This window comes from Uloborus diversus, chromosome 10, assembly GCF_026930045.1.
Source record: "Uloborus diversus isolate 005 chromosome 10, Udiv.v.3.1, whole genome shotgun sequence".
In the NCBI taxonomy this organism is placed as follows: domain Eukaryota; kingdom Metazoa; phylum Arthropoda; class Arachnida; order Araneae; family Uloboridae; genus Uloborus; species Uloborus diversus.
The window spans coordinates 123,499,092-123,515,586 of NC_072740.1; the positions used below are offsets into that span (position 1 = coordinate 123,499,092).

The 16,495-nt window shown below is 37.8% G+C and overlaps 1 protein-coding gene across 1 annotated transcript in view; it reads right to left on the minus strand.

Annotated features, from left to right (window-relative positions):
- Window positions 1-9,623, minus strand: part of LOC129231208 (acid-sensing ion channel 2-like) — a 39,507-nt gene extending 29,884 nt beyond the window's left edge. The window contains exon 1 of the mRNA XM_054865455.1: window positions 9,460-9,623. Coding sequence (XP_054721430.1) covers window positions 9,460-9,508 — 49 coding nt within the window. The 5' untranslated portion in view covers window positions 9,509-9,623. The remainder of the gene's footprint in view (window positions 1-9,459) is intronic.
- Window positions 9,624-16,495: the final 6,872 nt, after the last annotated feature.

A 16,495-nucleotide genomic window follows, 5' to 3' on the forward strand; every position in this document is an offset into this window, starting at 1 on the left:
TTACAGAACGTGTAAATTCTAAGCGTCAATTACTCTCTGTTATTGCTAAAACATACGATCCACTTGGTCTTATCGCACCTGCCACCATTAAACTAAAAATAATGCTGCAAGAGATTTGGAAAACTAAAATAGGTTGGAATGATTCTTTACCTCATTATCTGCTCGATGAATGGCAAACCTTTCAGTCTCAAAGTTTCGTCTTACAGTATATCTCTGCACCTAGGTATTTGCAATGCACTAAAGCCACAGCAATTGAGCTACATGGTTTCTCAGATGCTTCCACAAAGGCGTACGCAGCAGTAGTTTACATCCGTGCTATTTCTGAGACTGTGCGCGTATCTTTCGTTGCAGCAAAAACTCGGGTTGCACCAGTCCAGACATTGACTTTACCTAGTCTGGAGTTATGTGGAGTATTATTGCTTGCAGAACTGGTAAACACTATTCAAAAAACACTGTCACTCACTAATGAGAAAACCTTTTTATGGTGTGACTCAACCACCACTTTAAGTTGGATAGCCAATCTACCCTCAAGCGGAAACCAATTTGTGCGTCATCGATTTACAAAGATTTTATCCATATCAAATGTTAAGTCCTAGCATTTCATTCCTTCCCGGGAGAACCCAGCCGACTGTGCTAGCAGGGGACTCTTTCCTAACCAATTAAAAGATCATAAGACTTGGCTTGCGGGTCCAACCTGGCTCCAAGATGCTTCAAATTGGGCAAGTCCGTCTACAATTCCAGATGTTGTTCGGAATGATTCACATATTGAAGAGGATCTTTTCCTAGCAACTACCGCATCTGAAGAGCAGAGCCTTCTTAAAAAATATTCTTCTTATATTATTGAGCGGATTTTACGTTATTTCTACAATCTAAAGCACAAGGAAAGACTTTCAGGGACATTGACTGTTCCGGAGCTACATCGGTCTTTGAAGTGCATTCTTCTACCAATTCAACAGGAGACTTTCAACACGGAGATTAACTACCTGAGAAAAATCGGGCTATTCCCACTTCAAGTCGACTTTTGAGATTAAATGTCTTCTTAGATGCCGAGGGGCTTATTCGAGTTGGTGGTCCCCTGTCAAAGCATCCTACTCTGCCGTATGACCATAAGTACCCTATTATTCTTCCAAAGCAACATCACTTCACAAAATTAGTTGTTGGGCACTTTTATGAAGTCAGTTTGCATAGAGGAACTGAAATGGTTTTATCCTTAATTCTGGATAAAAGATCAACAGTTAAAAAATTCATTCATATGTGTATAAGATGTTTCCGGTATTCTGCTAGACCGCCCACTCAACTATATAATGGGCGATTTACCCGCATCTAGAATTACACCTTCAAGGGCGTTCGAAAACTCTGGAGTTGACTTCGCTGGGCCAATTTTAACAAAATGTCAGCATATTCGCAAGGCGAGCGAATTCAAATCATATATATGCCTTTTTGTGTGCCTCAGCACCAAAGCCGTTCATTTAGAATTAGTCTCCAGCTTGTCTGCTCAGGCATTTTTAGCAGCTTTTCGAAGGTTTGTGGCACATCGGGGTCTACCAACTCACATGCATTCGGACAACGGGAAGAACTTCGTAGGTCTTGCGTCGTACCTGAAAGAACTCGTAAGAATGGAACCCAATTGTGCAAGACTATTGTGGTTCGAGAAATGTGACGTGGCACTTCATCCCACCGTACACGCCTAACTTTTGGGGACTATGGGAGTCTTCCATCAAGTTAGCAAAGCGTCATCTGGTAAAAATCACTCGAAGAGCGTTTCTAAATTTCGAGGAGCTAAGTACTCTCCTCTGTCAGATAGAGGCATGTCTAAATTCACGCCCACTGACTCCTCTATCGTTAACAATTTCCAAGTGCTTACCCCTGGTCATTTTTTGATCGGGTCACCTCTATTGGAAATCCCAGAATCTGACTCCGCTAATAATCATCTTAGTTTTTATTCCAGATGGAGGTTGTTATTGCAGCTAAGAGAGCAGTTCTGGAGAAGGTGGTCCAAGTATTATCTGCAGTCACTTCAACCCAGGACCCGGTGGACCAGAGCAGGGCGTCAACTGCAACTGGGACAAATGGTCGTGGTAGAAGACAAAGCTTCACGCCAAGGATTCATCCTATGTCTAATCGTCAGAATATTTCCAGGGAAGGATGACATCACCCGAGTTGTCAACATCCGAACCGCCACAGGAGAGGTCACCAGTGCTGTAGGACGTATACGACTGCTGCCGATTAGTGACTGTGCCCCCCCCCCCCGGAGTATGTTTCGGACAAAACATTGATAGAGAGCGCTGAAGTCAACTAGCGCGTAAGAGAGACTGTTAACGCCTCTGCGCGGGCCCCCGAGCGATAAGGAGCAACGCTTGGGGTCTTGGCTTTGCCAAGCAACCCTAAAGCCCCCATTGTGAGAGGAGCGTGGGAAACCACCCCTCGGTGATGCACTTCCAACGTTGTAGCTAGCGGATGCAGCCATAGGGCTCTCGCTCCCAATCCCTTGTAAGGATACATGCGTATCCTAGTCTTACTTTAATATTATGCTCATACTCTAATTGTAAATAAATTTAATTGTTGTTGTTTTAACCACGACTCATCAATGCAGTCAACAATCCATTATACAGTCCACTGCTGGAAAATTAGTTTTTCCCCCTGAAGCCAGGCGGCTTCATTTTTGGTCAAGTCTCACCGGAGGAGAATCAGCGCATTTGATTTCTTAGCAGACTTTCTACGTAACACGATGACGGACCTCAACATTTTGAACCGAAGACGAGGAGGTCTCAAAGGACAAGTCACGCGGTTGCTATCATTTATAGGAAGTGATATCGACGCAATGGACTCGACGGAAATCGAGTGCAAACTTGAACATGTGCAAGCTCTAGAAACCAAATTCGAGCAGCTGAAATTGGATTACTATTCAGTGCTGAAGGATGAGGAATTGGACGAAAATGAAAAGATTTTCATTGATCTCGAAGAAGAATTAGAAAAAATAGAAGTCGCCCTCAAGCGCAAGTTCAAGCAGCTGAACAACAATATTTCCCGCTCCTTTAATGATGCACCACCTAACTCAACAATCAGTATCCGGCTTCCCGAAATATCACTTCCAAAATTTAACGGTAAATATGAAGAATGGTTCCTCTTCAAAGAACAATTTAACTCCATCATCAATAGCAACTCTTCCCTCTCAGATTCACAAAAACTGTATTACCTGAAATCATCACTTATCGGCCGCGCCAAAGAAATAGAAACAATAGATGATACCTACCAGTCCCTGTGGAAGGCCTTGACTGAGAGGTTCGAAAATAAGAGACTAATTGTGAACAGTCATATACAAGAGCTGTTAAACATCCAGAAAATTACTCATGAGTCTGCAGATGAGCTGAGAAATCTTGTGGACAAGATTCATAAGCATCTGCGTGCACTCCGGCAATTGGATCTGCAATGTAATGATTTTACAGACGTTTTACTCCTCAACATATTTCTTCAAAAGGTGGATGCAGAGTCACGAAAGCAATTTGAGATGTCCTTAACCTCTACTGACCTCCCAAAATGGAGCAATTTTGTTCAACTCTTAGAAAAGAGGTATCATTTTTTGGAGAACTCTCAAATTCAATACACTTCACAAATAGAACCCAGATTAACTCAAAAAACATCCATAAGCAGTGTAAATAAGCCATTGCAGTTGAACAGTTGTAAATTGTGCAGTGCTTCACATAATCTGCATAATTGTGAAGAATTCAAGCGTCTAAATGTCAAACAAAGGTATGACCTAGTGCGGAAAAACAATTTGTGCTTAAATTGTTTTGGACTCTCTCACCGAGTACAAGATTGCAAATCTAAGAACAGCTGCCGACAGTGTTCACAAAGGCACCACTCTTTACTACACAAGGACAGCTCGACCGGAAATTCCCATGCATTCATCCTCAACCCCCATGGCGAACGAAGAGCAATTTCTTCTCCACAATTTGCCTCAAGCAATACAGGTGTTGAAAACCCCTCACTCGAGCGGGGGAAGAACAGAGACACTTGTTTACTTTCAAGTCGTAAAGCTATCCTACTGTCAACTGTTATCATCTACTTAACAGATGACTCAAAGGTGATGCGGCCCTTTCGGGCGCTGATGGATGCTGGATCGATGTCGAATTTCGTCACCACAAATTGTTTGAATCAATTAAAGGTTAAAACCTCAAGAACAAATATGGCTGTGTCGGGTTTAAATGGCATGTCAATGACGCTACGAAAGAAATTTCATGCCACTGTATCAAATTTAAATAGGGATTTCGTGCGAACTCTTGAATTTTTATCGGTGCCCAAAATAACTGATGTTACCCCCTCAACATACCTAGATGTGTCAAGATTTAATTGGCCGGCTGGAATCCAGTTAGCTGATCCCGAGTTCAACTGCCCCGGAAAAATTGATGTTCTGCTTGGTGCCGAAGTGTTTTTTGAAATGCTAAAGCCTGAGAGGATTTTTCTTAATCCGGGAAATGTGATACTCCAAGATTCAGTATTTGGATTCATAGTGAATGGAGCCATTGACAATACCCCAGGAAATCAGTCCAGCTATTGCGGTATGGTTTTAGAAGAAGACCTAACCAACAAAATAAAGACGTTCTGGGAAATCGAGAACGTCTCTGAAGAGGAAAAAATCAAAGGCAGCGACGAGCAGTTTTGTGAGCAGCATTTTCTGGAAACTCATACTCGCACTAATACTGTACAATACGTGGTGCAATTGCCATCAAAGGAAGAAATAAAATTAGGTGAATCCAAGCAATCCGCTCTAAGGGAATTTGATGCACCACAGTCTGCCTCACAACAGCAACAACAGTCTTTGTTTGGTACAGCAGTTCCTTTAAATAGCCATGTAGAGCCGCCATCACATCAAGTGATTCAAGTGCCACAGCCTCTAGCTCCTCCACAAGTCCCTGCTAATCATCCAAATCAGTTGCAAAGCCAGCAACAGTTACAGGTTGAATATTCTCCAAAACCAGCTTCTCCACCAAGGCCTTCCAAAATTACTTCTGGGAATTTAGAAGAATTGTTAAAGGAACATGGCATTGTGCCCAAAAATTCTCCTATCCCTTCTCTAGATTCAAATTCTCCTCTAATGGAGGATCCATTTCCTTCACATTTGAAGTCTTCAAATACTGTAGTCCCCACTCCTCAGTTGGTCACAGCATTGCAATCACAGCAAGTAGTCCTGGAACAACTAAGTCACATTCCTATAGGACACACATCCCTACCTCTGATCAATCCTGCTTTGACACAAGATGGCAGTGCCATTTTTCAGCCTCATAATACGTTCAGCAGCACTTCACAGAGAGTCCAGCAGTTTATACCTTCCTCGCAGATCCATGGAAGGACAACCAATAAGGTGGCCCCTGTCATCCTGCCCACTGTCACGACATCGTCGGTTTCAGTGCCTGTTGTTGCCATGGAGCTCTTTACCGTACGCAACCATTCAACTTTGCTCGCAAGGCTGAATGCTGCCCCAGCAATAAATATTTCTGATACGTCATCCTTGGCAATTGTTACATACATAGGAGATACAGCAACATCTTCAATTACTACCACTACAATCACAACTACTACAACAACTCTTGTGCCATTGACTGTTCAGAGCCTGAACATTCACAGTTCTAGTAATGCCAGTAATTACGTAGTGCAACGGTCTTCAGCCATATCCAGCACCACGCCAGATAAGTTTTTCATCTCTAAGGAGAAATCTTCAAATCATGTGACATCGGTGATCTCAAGTTCTGTGCAACAAAAACGTATTAATCACGTGAACTCCGGGTTCAAACTGTGGTTGTTTCTAGTGACTCTTCTTCTCGGACACCTGTACAAGGTACCCCCAAAACTGTGCTATCTACATTTATGGTACCTGCTGGTACAACAAACTCTAACGAAGTGCAAGCTGATCCTGAGAAAATTAGAAACAGAGAAAATACTTTTGAAATTGCGGATAATGGTTCTATTGTGCCAAGCCATACTCTTCCAGCATTTTCAGCAAATGTGCCAAATCATGTGTTATAAAACTTATAAAAAGAAATCAAAGAACTTGCCATCATGAAATACCGCACTGCTGAGAAGCAAAAATCTTTACAACAATTAATGTCTGTTAGTCAGAAATTGATTGGAACTGGGATAACAAAGAGATCATTCTCTAAAGTTTGTGTGCTGCTGATAGAACAATAGACATGGTTAGTATTGAAATTATTATTATTCGGATGAATATTTGTGTTTGTAGTTTTTTTTTAAAAATTTTCATTTGTATTGCTCATTATGTTATTCAATATGCTATCGTATTTCACATATGTTATTGTTTTCATTATTGTTCAACTTTGGTAAAGGATTTGTTCGATTTTTTGGTAAAATCTATGTTTTTCAATTGTTGAATGTAATAAATACATTGCAACGCCGGGCGGCATGTTAACGCCTCTGCGCGGGCCCCCGAGCGATAAGGAGCAACGCTTGGGGTCTTGGCTTTGCCAAGCAACCCTAAAGCCCCCATTGTGAGAGGAGCGTGGGAAACCACCCCTCGGTGATGCACTTCCAACGTTGTAGCTAGCGGATGCAGCCATAGGGCTCTCGCTCCCAATCCCTTGTAAGGATACATGCGTATCCTAGTCTTACTTTAATATTATGCTCATACTCTAATTGTAAATAAATTTAATTGTTGTTGTTTTAACCACGACTCATCAATGCAGTCAACAATCCATTATACAGTCCACTGCTGGAAAATTAGTTTTTCCCCCTGAAGCCAGGCGGCTTCAGAGACTATAAACTTTTAGTCATGTGTTTTCTAATGTCTGTGTACGCACGCTGAGACCGCTTGGTCTTGATGTAAATCGAATCATGTAGCCTTAATTCTCCATTAAACTCGAAAGAAATTAAATTCGTGTAATCATTCTCGAAGTTCATTCTATGTGCCAAATACTTCCTTTCCAGGCCGGTACAGGATGTCTAAAACGGGAATAAATTCAGGTAAGCGCAAATCTTGATTAAATCTCATTTCAACCAGTTTCTTTGATCTGAATAATTCTTTAATTCGAATCTTACATAATCACAATACAGTGCATGCTTTAAGTTTATTCGAATGACATACGAACATAAACGAAGCATTTTACTCTTCAAGTCTACTTTCTGTTTATAGTAATTTTGTTTATTGATTTATTTTATGCATGTTTTTGAAAATAAATTGGGTGTTCTGACTTATACGAGACATTTGCAAATGGAAACTGCGTTCTCCAAATGCCAGAAGTTTAAGAGTTTTTCAAACTTTTATTTTATAACACTTTTTACATTTAGCTGCATTCATTTTGGTTACCTTAGTAGCATAGCCTCAGCAGTCAAGATAGATACTAACTGCACTAATCTACCAGATAAATAACTGCTGGTTTTCGATCAATTCTTTCCTACGGAATAATAGTATATCTTTCATAAGTTGAGGCTTGACCTTGGCAATGTTTACTTCTTTTTGGTGCAATAGGGAAGGGTGATTGCCATCGAATTGACTTGGGCTTTTGTAGTTAGTTGTTTTGCGAAGGTACAGTCGATTCCCGCTACAAGGCGATTCGACTTACGCGAAATGGCTATAACGCGAATTTTTCCCGAGTTACGAATTTTAGAGCTAACTCGAATTTTTCGTCCACAGCACGATTTTTTTGGAAAGAAATATCAACTTTGTTATTGGGGACTAAATATTGATTTCGTGAATGTTATTGCATTCCTTTCAGCATCACTGACAGCCAAAGTCCCCACACCAAACTAGTCTAGTGCATGAAATAACCACTCAGCATCTTCCATTTATTTATTTTTTTCATTCTAAATATAAAAGTTTTTGAAATATAATGGCACCTTAGTATTACCTTCATCTAAAGTTTGTGAAGATGGGGGGGGGGGGGAGGTTCTAATTAAAAATATAAAAAACGCTAAAATTCTCGATATGCTTGAACAACTACAAAACTTCGACGGTAGCGCGACAATAAGTATGAGTGAATCTTCCATACGTATAATTAAAAGTCAAAACTAAAAGATATCCGTAAAAGTTCCGAACTTAGTTTCAATATTGAAGCTTGCAGAGCAGTCTATCAAAGTAAATATTATGAAAATGGAAGCTGCTCCTGTATTGTGGATTAATAAAGAGATCAGGAAGAGGAGATGTTGCCACAAATTGAAACGTTAAAAATTCGAAGCAAACGTATTTAAAAATGCAGAATTAGATAAGATTAACGATCTGATCATGGAGCATAAATCATCCCTGTCTTCATTTTTTAACTCTTAAATATTGTTACTGTATCTACTGTACTATTATAGTTTTTCATTTTAATTTTATGTCTTTCATTCCCATTGGTCATGTATTTTGTTCATCATAAAGTATTTCATGTTGAATAACAGTTTTTATTTTTTAAATACAGTAAAAGTTCAGTTCTTTATGCAAGAAACTGTAGTGTATGGATAAGGAATGCTTTACAGCAGTTTGAGGGGTGTTTATAAGTATTAGGTATCCTTTCAAAAATTTGTATGCATATATTTTTCCACAACGCGAAATTTCGACTTACGCGAGGAGTCTTGGAACGCATCCCTCGCGTAAGTCGGGACTTGACTGTATTCCAATTCAAATCTGTGCCAGTAACGCTTCCCCTCTTCACTGAACTGTCCCAAAACAGGTAAACATTCTCAAGGTCAAGCCTCAATATATCACAGCCACACGATACAGCATCAGGTGTGTGTTATCGAAATATATCAACTCAAGCAGATATAGGAATGATTGTAACCTTTTCACTATTTGGGAATCATAAAGTAAAACGATCTTCTAAAACTTTCTTCTTAAATTAGTATACTAGCTGCATTGCCTGGCTTTGTACGGTCTTTCTCGAAAATTAAAGTCGTGTCAAGTAACGCATGTTCAACAATCAGGTTTAGGTAAAAGATAATAAATAGTGTTAAAATTTCCCCTCAACGTGTAAAGAAAAGCAATTTCATGACTCAATATTTAAATTTAGACCTTTTGGGATTTTTTAAAAAATCCATGAAATGAGTCGTTGCTATTCATAGGCGTAAACATTCCGTTTCACGTACTTTTTGGTGGAAACCCCCTACATGGGAGGGGGTCTCCCAACTCCCTAGTTTTTTGAGCTAGTCCACTTCAAAGCAAGAGACGCTTGGGTTACTGTAGGCAAGCGATGGTGAAATAAGGTTTGTCGGGAAGCGTCGTAGCTTGTTTACATCTGCAACTAAATTTCAATTGAAAACTCGTGCCTAACTCCACGTTAAGGTACACATTATGCAATTCATCACTTACTTATCGCACTTATTGGCCTCCCATTTCCAACGAATACGATACTTTTGACTCTTCCATCGAGCACCAACAATTCGGAGGAGCACTGTACAAGATTTGTAGTGCCTATGTGTATGTCTCTCAATTCGCTAGTAGCAGTATAAAAAAAAATAAGGGAATATACTTACTAGTACTCGAAGCAGTATTTAGATCAACAACAAAAGGCAACGTTTCCATTTCGACTTCACCGAGAGATGTCCTTTCGACTCGAAGAGCATAGCAGAAACCATATGTAGTCAGAATGGGCTCGAAAATATCACAGCAATTTAAACTTTCGAAGCCTAGGTAGCAGTTGCTGAAGATTTCACTGCAACTACAATAAAAATAATTTCACAGCCGGCTTGATACTATCTGTGTGTTGTTATTGACTAAACGACTAAAAAAAAAAGTAAAATAGAGCAGCATGGAAAAAAGCTCGAGAGACCACTTTTTTATGCTAAAGGAAACATGCTTGTATTTATACGATTTACTGAACGTGATGAATGCAGTTAAACTGTGAGTTGCGATTTTAAAGTTACGATAGAACTCAAACGCGTTTTAAGGTTATTTTTTGGCTGTCTATGGGACAACGGTTTTAACTATTACCGTTTGGCGAGCGGAGCGATCTTGTTTTCAGCCAAAACGTTTCAGCGCAAGCATAATCAACCTTGTAATTTCGCCACGATATGGCTTAAAGGTCAAAAAATACAGAATTATTGACCACTACTTTTCTCCTTATGTTGACAGCCGATTTCCACCTTGCGGGGAAAAGGATCATGCACTATGAAAAATAAAAGTTCAATGTTTCATAAAGATTTCAGTCAATTTACACACCTTCAAGAAGATTCACAATTTTCCTGTTTCATGTAAAATAATTTTTATCAGGGAATCGCTACGTTCACCGAAATTATCAGGTGAAGAATTTTTGCCTGAAACCTTGCATGGTGAAGGTGAGTGCATTTTTTTCTCCTTATGTTGACAGTCAGTTTCTACCTGGCTGCAAAAGGATTATACACTATCTGTCCTTCACGAGCAAAGCTCCCGCCGTAAAGTCTGAATCCATCTACTGCCATAGAAACAGACTACGTTCATTTTCTGCAAGGATTAGCAGGAGGTGTTTTTCGGCGCCATTTCGCCACTCGTCTTCTCGATTTTGTGCAGTAGCACAGTTTTTCTAACATTACAATTCCCTAGGAAAACTGAGGTACGCTTCGTTGCTATAGCAACAGACAGGCACAGACATTTCGGCTGAGGCTTTTCTCGTGCTGGTCGAACAGTATACTGAGAAAAATAAAGGTTCAACGTTTCTCCAGTTAACTCATAGACCTTCAAGAGAATGCATCATTTTCCTGTTTCAATTAAAATAATTTCTATCTGCGAATTTCTACTTTCACCGAAATCTTGGTTTAACTCAGAGTGCAAATCGCGGGCGGCGGAAGAGCAAATCATCGGGTGAAGAATTTTTGACTAACATCTTGCAAGGGGAAGGTGAGTGCATTTTTTCTCCTCATGTTGACAGCCGGTTTCTATCTTCGGAAAAAGGGGCATGCATGCACTGTGAAAAATAAAGGTTCAAAGTTTCACCAAAACTCCGGTTAATTCACAGAACTTTAATAGAATGAACTATTTTTCTCTATCAGTTAAAATGATTTCAATCAGCGAATTCTTACTTTCACCGAAATTTCGGTTCAACTCAGAATGCAAATGGCGGATGGACACATCAGCGGGTGCGGAAATATCGTTTTATTCCTTTGAAGGTAAAGTAGAGGTGATTTTATAATTAGGTTTTTTTTTGGCGGGGGGGGGGGATTTGATTAATCTTACACGGGCAATGCTTAGACCACTTGGATTATAATCAGAGCTTTGATGTTTTTATTTTTTATCTCCTTCTGTATATGCCATGACAAAAAAATTTATGATTTTTAACGTGAGAATACGCTCTAAAATATTTCTTTTTCGCCCATTTTATTAGCCAAAGCATTCTGGAATGCTTCAAAAGCTATCGTGAAGGAAGCAATTAAGTCTTATCTAATGATTATTCTTGAGATTTGCTTAAAATCTAAGGAATAATATTTACTTCTAAATAGAAAAACAACCTTACAATAACTAATCCATTAACAATAGTTGATTGCAGATCAAAACAATGGTGTTTGATGTAATACTTCAGAAAATCAAAGTTGTAAAAAATGAGAGAGAAGGCTTTCTTGCAGAGTTCAAATTAAGAGCAAGCTATTTCCTCAAATTAAAATCTCTGAACACTAGAAACGAATCCGAATTCCAGTAATGGCAAGTACTACAGTATTTCACGAATGAAGCCTCAATTTTTAACAGTTTGATAGCTACCACTGGTAATTTTCAGCTTATTACTCAACTTTTTATCTTCATTCTAATAAATTAGTCTCACCAGGTTTGTATACCTTTATTTTTGTGACAAATTATTTTCAGTTATCAATGCAGTCCCGATGCTGCGTGCCTGCAGACCCTGCAGTGCAGAGGGCCAACGTACTTAACGGACCCAACGGCCCCCCCCCCCAAAAAAAAACTAGCACTAAGACTTATTAACGTTGCAAATATACACTGTTGGCCTCTAGGGAGGGGCCCTACAGATTTTCTTGAAAGGGGACCAAAAATTTTCAGATCCGGGCCAGTATCAATGTGAAAGTAATCTCGGCTTTAATGAAATGTTTTCTATCTCTGTTGTTGCTATTCCAGACTGATGGTCGTTAATGAGCATGAAGTTGCTGATTCTGAATGCTGTAACGAATTGTGAGGTATTTGAAAGTAGTGTGTCATCATAAATCCCTCAAGCTCATTTTTCTTGCTTTAAAACTTATAAAAAAATAAACGAGATTTTTTTTCATCGTTCTACATTCTCAAGCATAATAAAGTAAAATGTATGAAGTTTTGGGGCACATTACATATATATATATGTATATTTTAATATGCTTTGTTTACATGCTCCTTTTAGCAAGGGCGCGCAACAAAAAGTTTCAGAACCTGAATAAGAGAAGTTTTATATAATTCTTATACATTAAAAATAGAGCGTTGACATACTGAAGATACATGAGTTCAAAGTTTTACTTTTAGTTTTGATATATTTTAGACATAACTTTGGTTACGATATTTTGTAAATTGTACTCACTGATACCATGTTAAAATGGTTTTATATCAAGCAAATAACAAATATTTTCGTTAAAAGCAATCAGCAGTCCAGTATGTGCAGTTGTATAGTCTGTTCACCGAAAGATAGACTAAAAGTACACAAATGAGTTGCTAGAATGTTCGCCACTTTTTAGTATTTTCTCTCAAACAGAAAATGTAAACCAATATCCGCCGTTTGCTTGGCACCGGTTTGACATCATCCACGCTAAACATGCGGTTGACGTCGCCACATGGCGTATTTTTTTTTTTTTGTTTACATCTAGTCTATCTTTCCCGTGAACACAATATGAGGTACAGGTCCTGCGTTTTCTCTCACCTATAGCTGTTATTGGACAAAATTTCATAGACAGCTGATCTCTCCACAGATTGAAGGGTGTATTCTTCCAATCGTTTCTTCACAGCTGAAACAACTGAAATATTAAAATCACTCCAGTCTTCTGATTTGGCGACGATTTTCTGCAAAATGATTTTTTCTTCTAAAGTTAAACCACTATAAGGATATCCAAGACTCAAGGCGTGATACATCGTAGAGGAGAAAGAGTCTTGGGAATCTGTAGAAGAAAGTAAAACGTTATAAGCGAAATTATCTCATGTCTTTTAAAACAAATCTGCAGTACTCTTACTTCACCATGGTAAAAATATTACAATGTTAAAGAAATACGCACTTAAAAATGCAGGGCTATGTTGAATAATACTGCCTTGGGAAGGTAAAGCGTAGTAATTGCAAAAATTTCATTTTTCAACACTTTGCAGTTTTGGCATCTATTGTACTTTAACTTTATTGTATAAGCTTGCTTACTTGGTTTCCGCTGAAAATTAAGCCAAAAGAAAAAAAAACAAAATCAAGTTCCAACATTTCCCTATTGTTAGTAAGGAATAAAAAACGCGTTTCTTTCAGACATGTCAGAAACTTATTTCTGCAGATATTATGTTTTACTTTCCCACGGCAGAATATATTGAGCTTCGTAACTTATCTCAAAGAGTAGAAAAGTTAGTTGGATTAGATACTTCCGATTTGGCGGCGATTTTCTGTAAAATGATTCGTTTCCCTCTAAAGTTAAACCACTATTATACTCAGGGTTACTAAAATTTACATTGGTCGAATCAGGAAACTTTCATTATGAGAGACGGCGCGGGAAGTCGGGAAAAATCGAGAACTTTTTATTTTACCTGGATATTCAGTTATTTTTACATTTCATTGACCTTCCTATAATTTTTTTCGGTGTAAGGCAACATGCCTCACCAGTTAAGGGTTAACTTGCAATTTTCATACGTAGAGTCAAATACTAAAATTTCTACCATTGAAACATTCATTATGTAATCGTGCTTCTAAAATTGTGTTCTAATGTAAGCATTTTTATCCTTTAAAATTACAATTGCAAAATAAATAAATAAATAAATAAAAATTAGATGAAAAAATAAATAAAATAAAAAAGTTGGTTACCTTGCCTTTTAAAAGGTATAAGGCCACAAATCGTAATGCCAGGAAACTTTGTTACTTCGTCATGCTCGTTTAACAAAGGTCCATCCAGGTCTCTGTATTTCAATGTCAGTGTAGTGGATAAAGAAGGCCTAAAACAAAATATAAAGATATTTTTATCATTCACTTAATATTTCAAGAGAATTATATTTTCACATGAAAGTAGCTTCGGCTGAAAGATTCTGAAACAAAATAGCTCAAAACATGAAAGGAGCATTAATTGTTATTGCTAGGTCGCCTACGGCAGATTGGCGTACACCGTCTTCGGCGGTGTACTTAAGGGCTTTGCCTTCTTTTTTGTCGCCTCGTGTAGTTGCAATACAATAAAACTTAGCTACAACGATATTTTGGGGACCAAAGAAATATATTGTTGTAGAGGGATATATTGTTATATCGAGGACTTACATATTTTGGGAATACAGTAGGGTTTTTTTTACTTTAATGTTATTGTATATGCCAGTGGTTCTCAAACTGGGTGCCATGGCAGCCTAGGTTGCCGTAGGAAGAGGTGAGGGGTGCCGCGAAGTGTCCGTGGTTTCAATATACGTGTGAGGTAAGTTTCTACATGGTTCCCTGAAGTTTAACTAGAATAGAAAAAAGTTGCATAGTGTTTGTTCTTGAAGCCTAACTTATGTAGTTGACGAATCCAAAAAGAAAAATGTCGTTATGTGCCATGATTTTTCCCGAAATTTAATAACCTAGAAAAGTAGATTGCAGTAAAATAGTAGAGTCAGATGGGGTGGAATGGGTATAAAAACGGATAATTTTGAAATGATTGTCTAACTATTCTAATCTGATATCCAACAATCAAAAAACCATAATTGAGTTTTTACATTTGAACAATATACTTCATATATCTATAGTTATAATCGCTGAAATAGTTTTATTGTTTAGTGAAAAAGCTATTACTTCAAAGTCTGTTTTTATACCCATTCCACCCAATGGGGTGGGGTAAAATGGGTAGCATTATTTTAAATTAAATTTCAGAGTGAAAACATGAATTTATTTATTATTTTTTCACAAAAAGATATTAATATAAGAGTAATTTGGTCTGTAATTTCACTTCAACAAAAGGTAAAATGTCCACGATTATTGAGGATTGATTTAGTTTTTTGATTATCTGTTCTTCTTCAATCTCCATTTTCGCATTATTGGGGAAGGTGAAAAAGTTTCCCAACATAGACTTGAGAATTTTTACAGCATAAGCACAAGTATCTAAAGATTCTAGAACTTGAGCAATAAAATACTTTTTAAATTTCTTAGCAATGTATGTTTATAACTAGCACCCAATCTCATGTAGATATTGTACATAAGCTTAGTGGAATGGAAGTTTGATCAGACTGGTTTTCAATTTATTCAGTCAGCTCTGGCTTTGTCTAGTGGTTGCTGGGCATGGCTCGTATTAGGCGGTAGGCAAATGATAATTTCTTTATAGATACAGTTTCATATGTCAGATGGTTTAGATGTCTTTTCAGATGAATTGCGAAAAGTTTGAACCATTCTTCAAATATTATGCCTTCTATGCAACCCGATTTAGTACAACCATAAGCAACTCCATAACATAAGGATTTGAGAATCTAAAACTTTCGATAAAATGAACAACTTACTTCAGAGAAAAACTTTTAATGAGAAAAAATGTTAATTCCACAGCCTATGTCATTAAGCCTTATATTATACCAATTCCACCCCAGTTAACATTTTTTAACATATTTCTTAAAATGTATGGAATTTTTCATTTTTAATTTTTTCAGTTGTCAAATTCGATTTCCTTAAATAAAAAAAGCAGTAATAGAGTGTTATCTAAATTCAAACAAAATTCTGAAAACAAAGTTTCAAAGATATCAGTTAGTTTTGATTTTTACAATGTAACTTTCAAGAAGGCTGCCACTAAACTAACTGTTTCCATTCAGTTTTTTCTTGAACCAAAATAAAGCCAAACTATTGTACATAACATGAGTTTTTTTATTATTTTTTTAAAAATTGGGTTTTTTTTTTTTCCTGTAACTCAAAGATTAATTAAACTACCCATTCCACCCCACCTGACCCTACCATGGTTCGCCTTATCAACGCTCCGGCGTCCTTTAAATATAACACCGAAGTATTTGGGAGGATGACATGATCCGGTACTACATATGTTGCACATGTTGCACGATCTGTGCGCAGGTTTGGGGAGAAAACCCCTAAAAATAACAGCTCATTAGTAGTTTACATAACAGAGATGAACTAGGGTGTCGTGAGAAAATTTTAACTCTTCAAAGGGTGCCTTGAGTCGAAAAAATTTGAGAACCCCTGTTATATGCACTACCTAAGAATAAATATATTTGGGTAATTCTCCAAAATCCTAACAATATTATTTCCCAGGAGCCTAACACAAGGATTGTTTGGCCTAGATTTTTTTTTAATAGTTAGAAATAACTTTTCCGGTGCTATTCCATTCCTATTAAAACAACAACTCATTCATTTTTTTAGTACAAAAAGTTTTGAAAAACCGGAAAACCACTCTTTTGACGTGTCCCCATTCGTTTTTCAAATATACTTAAATT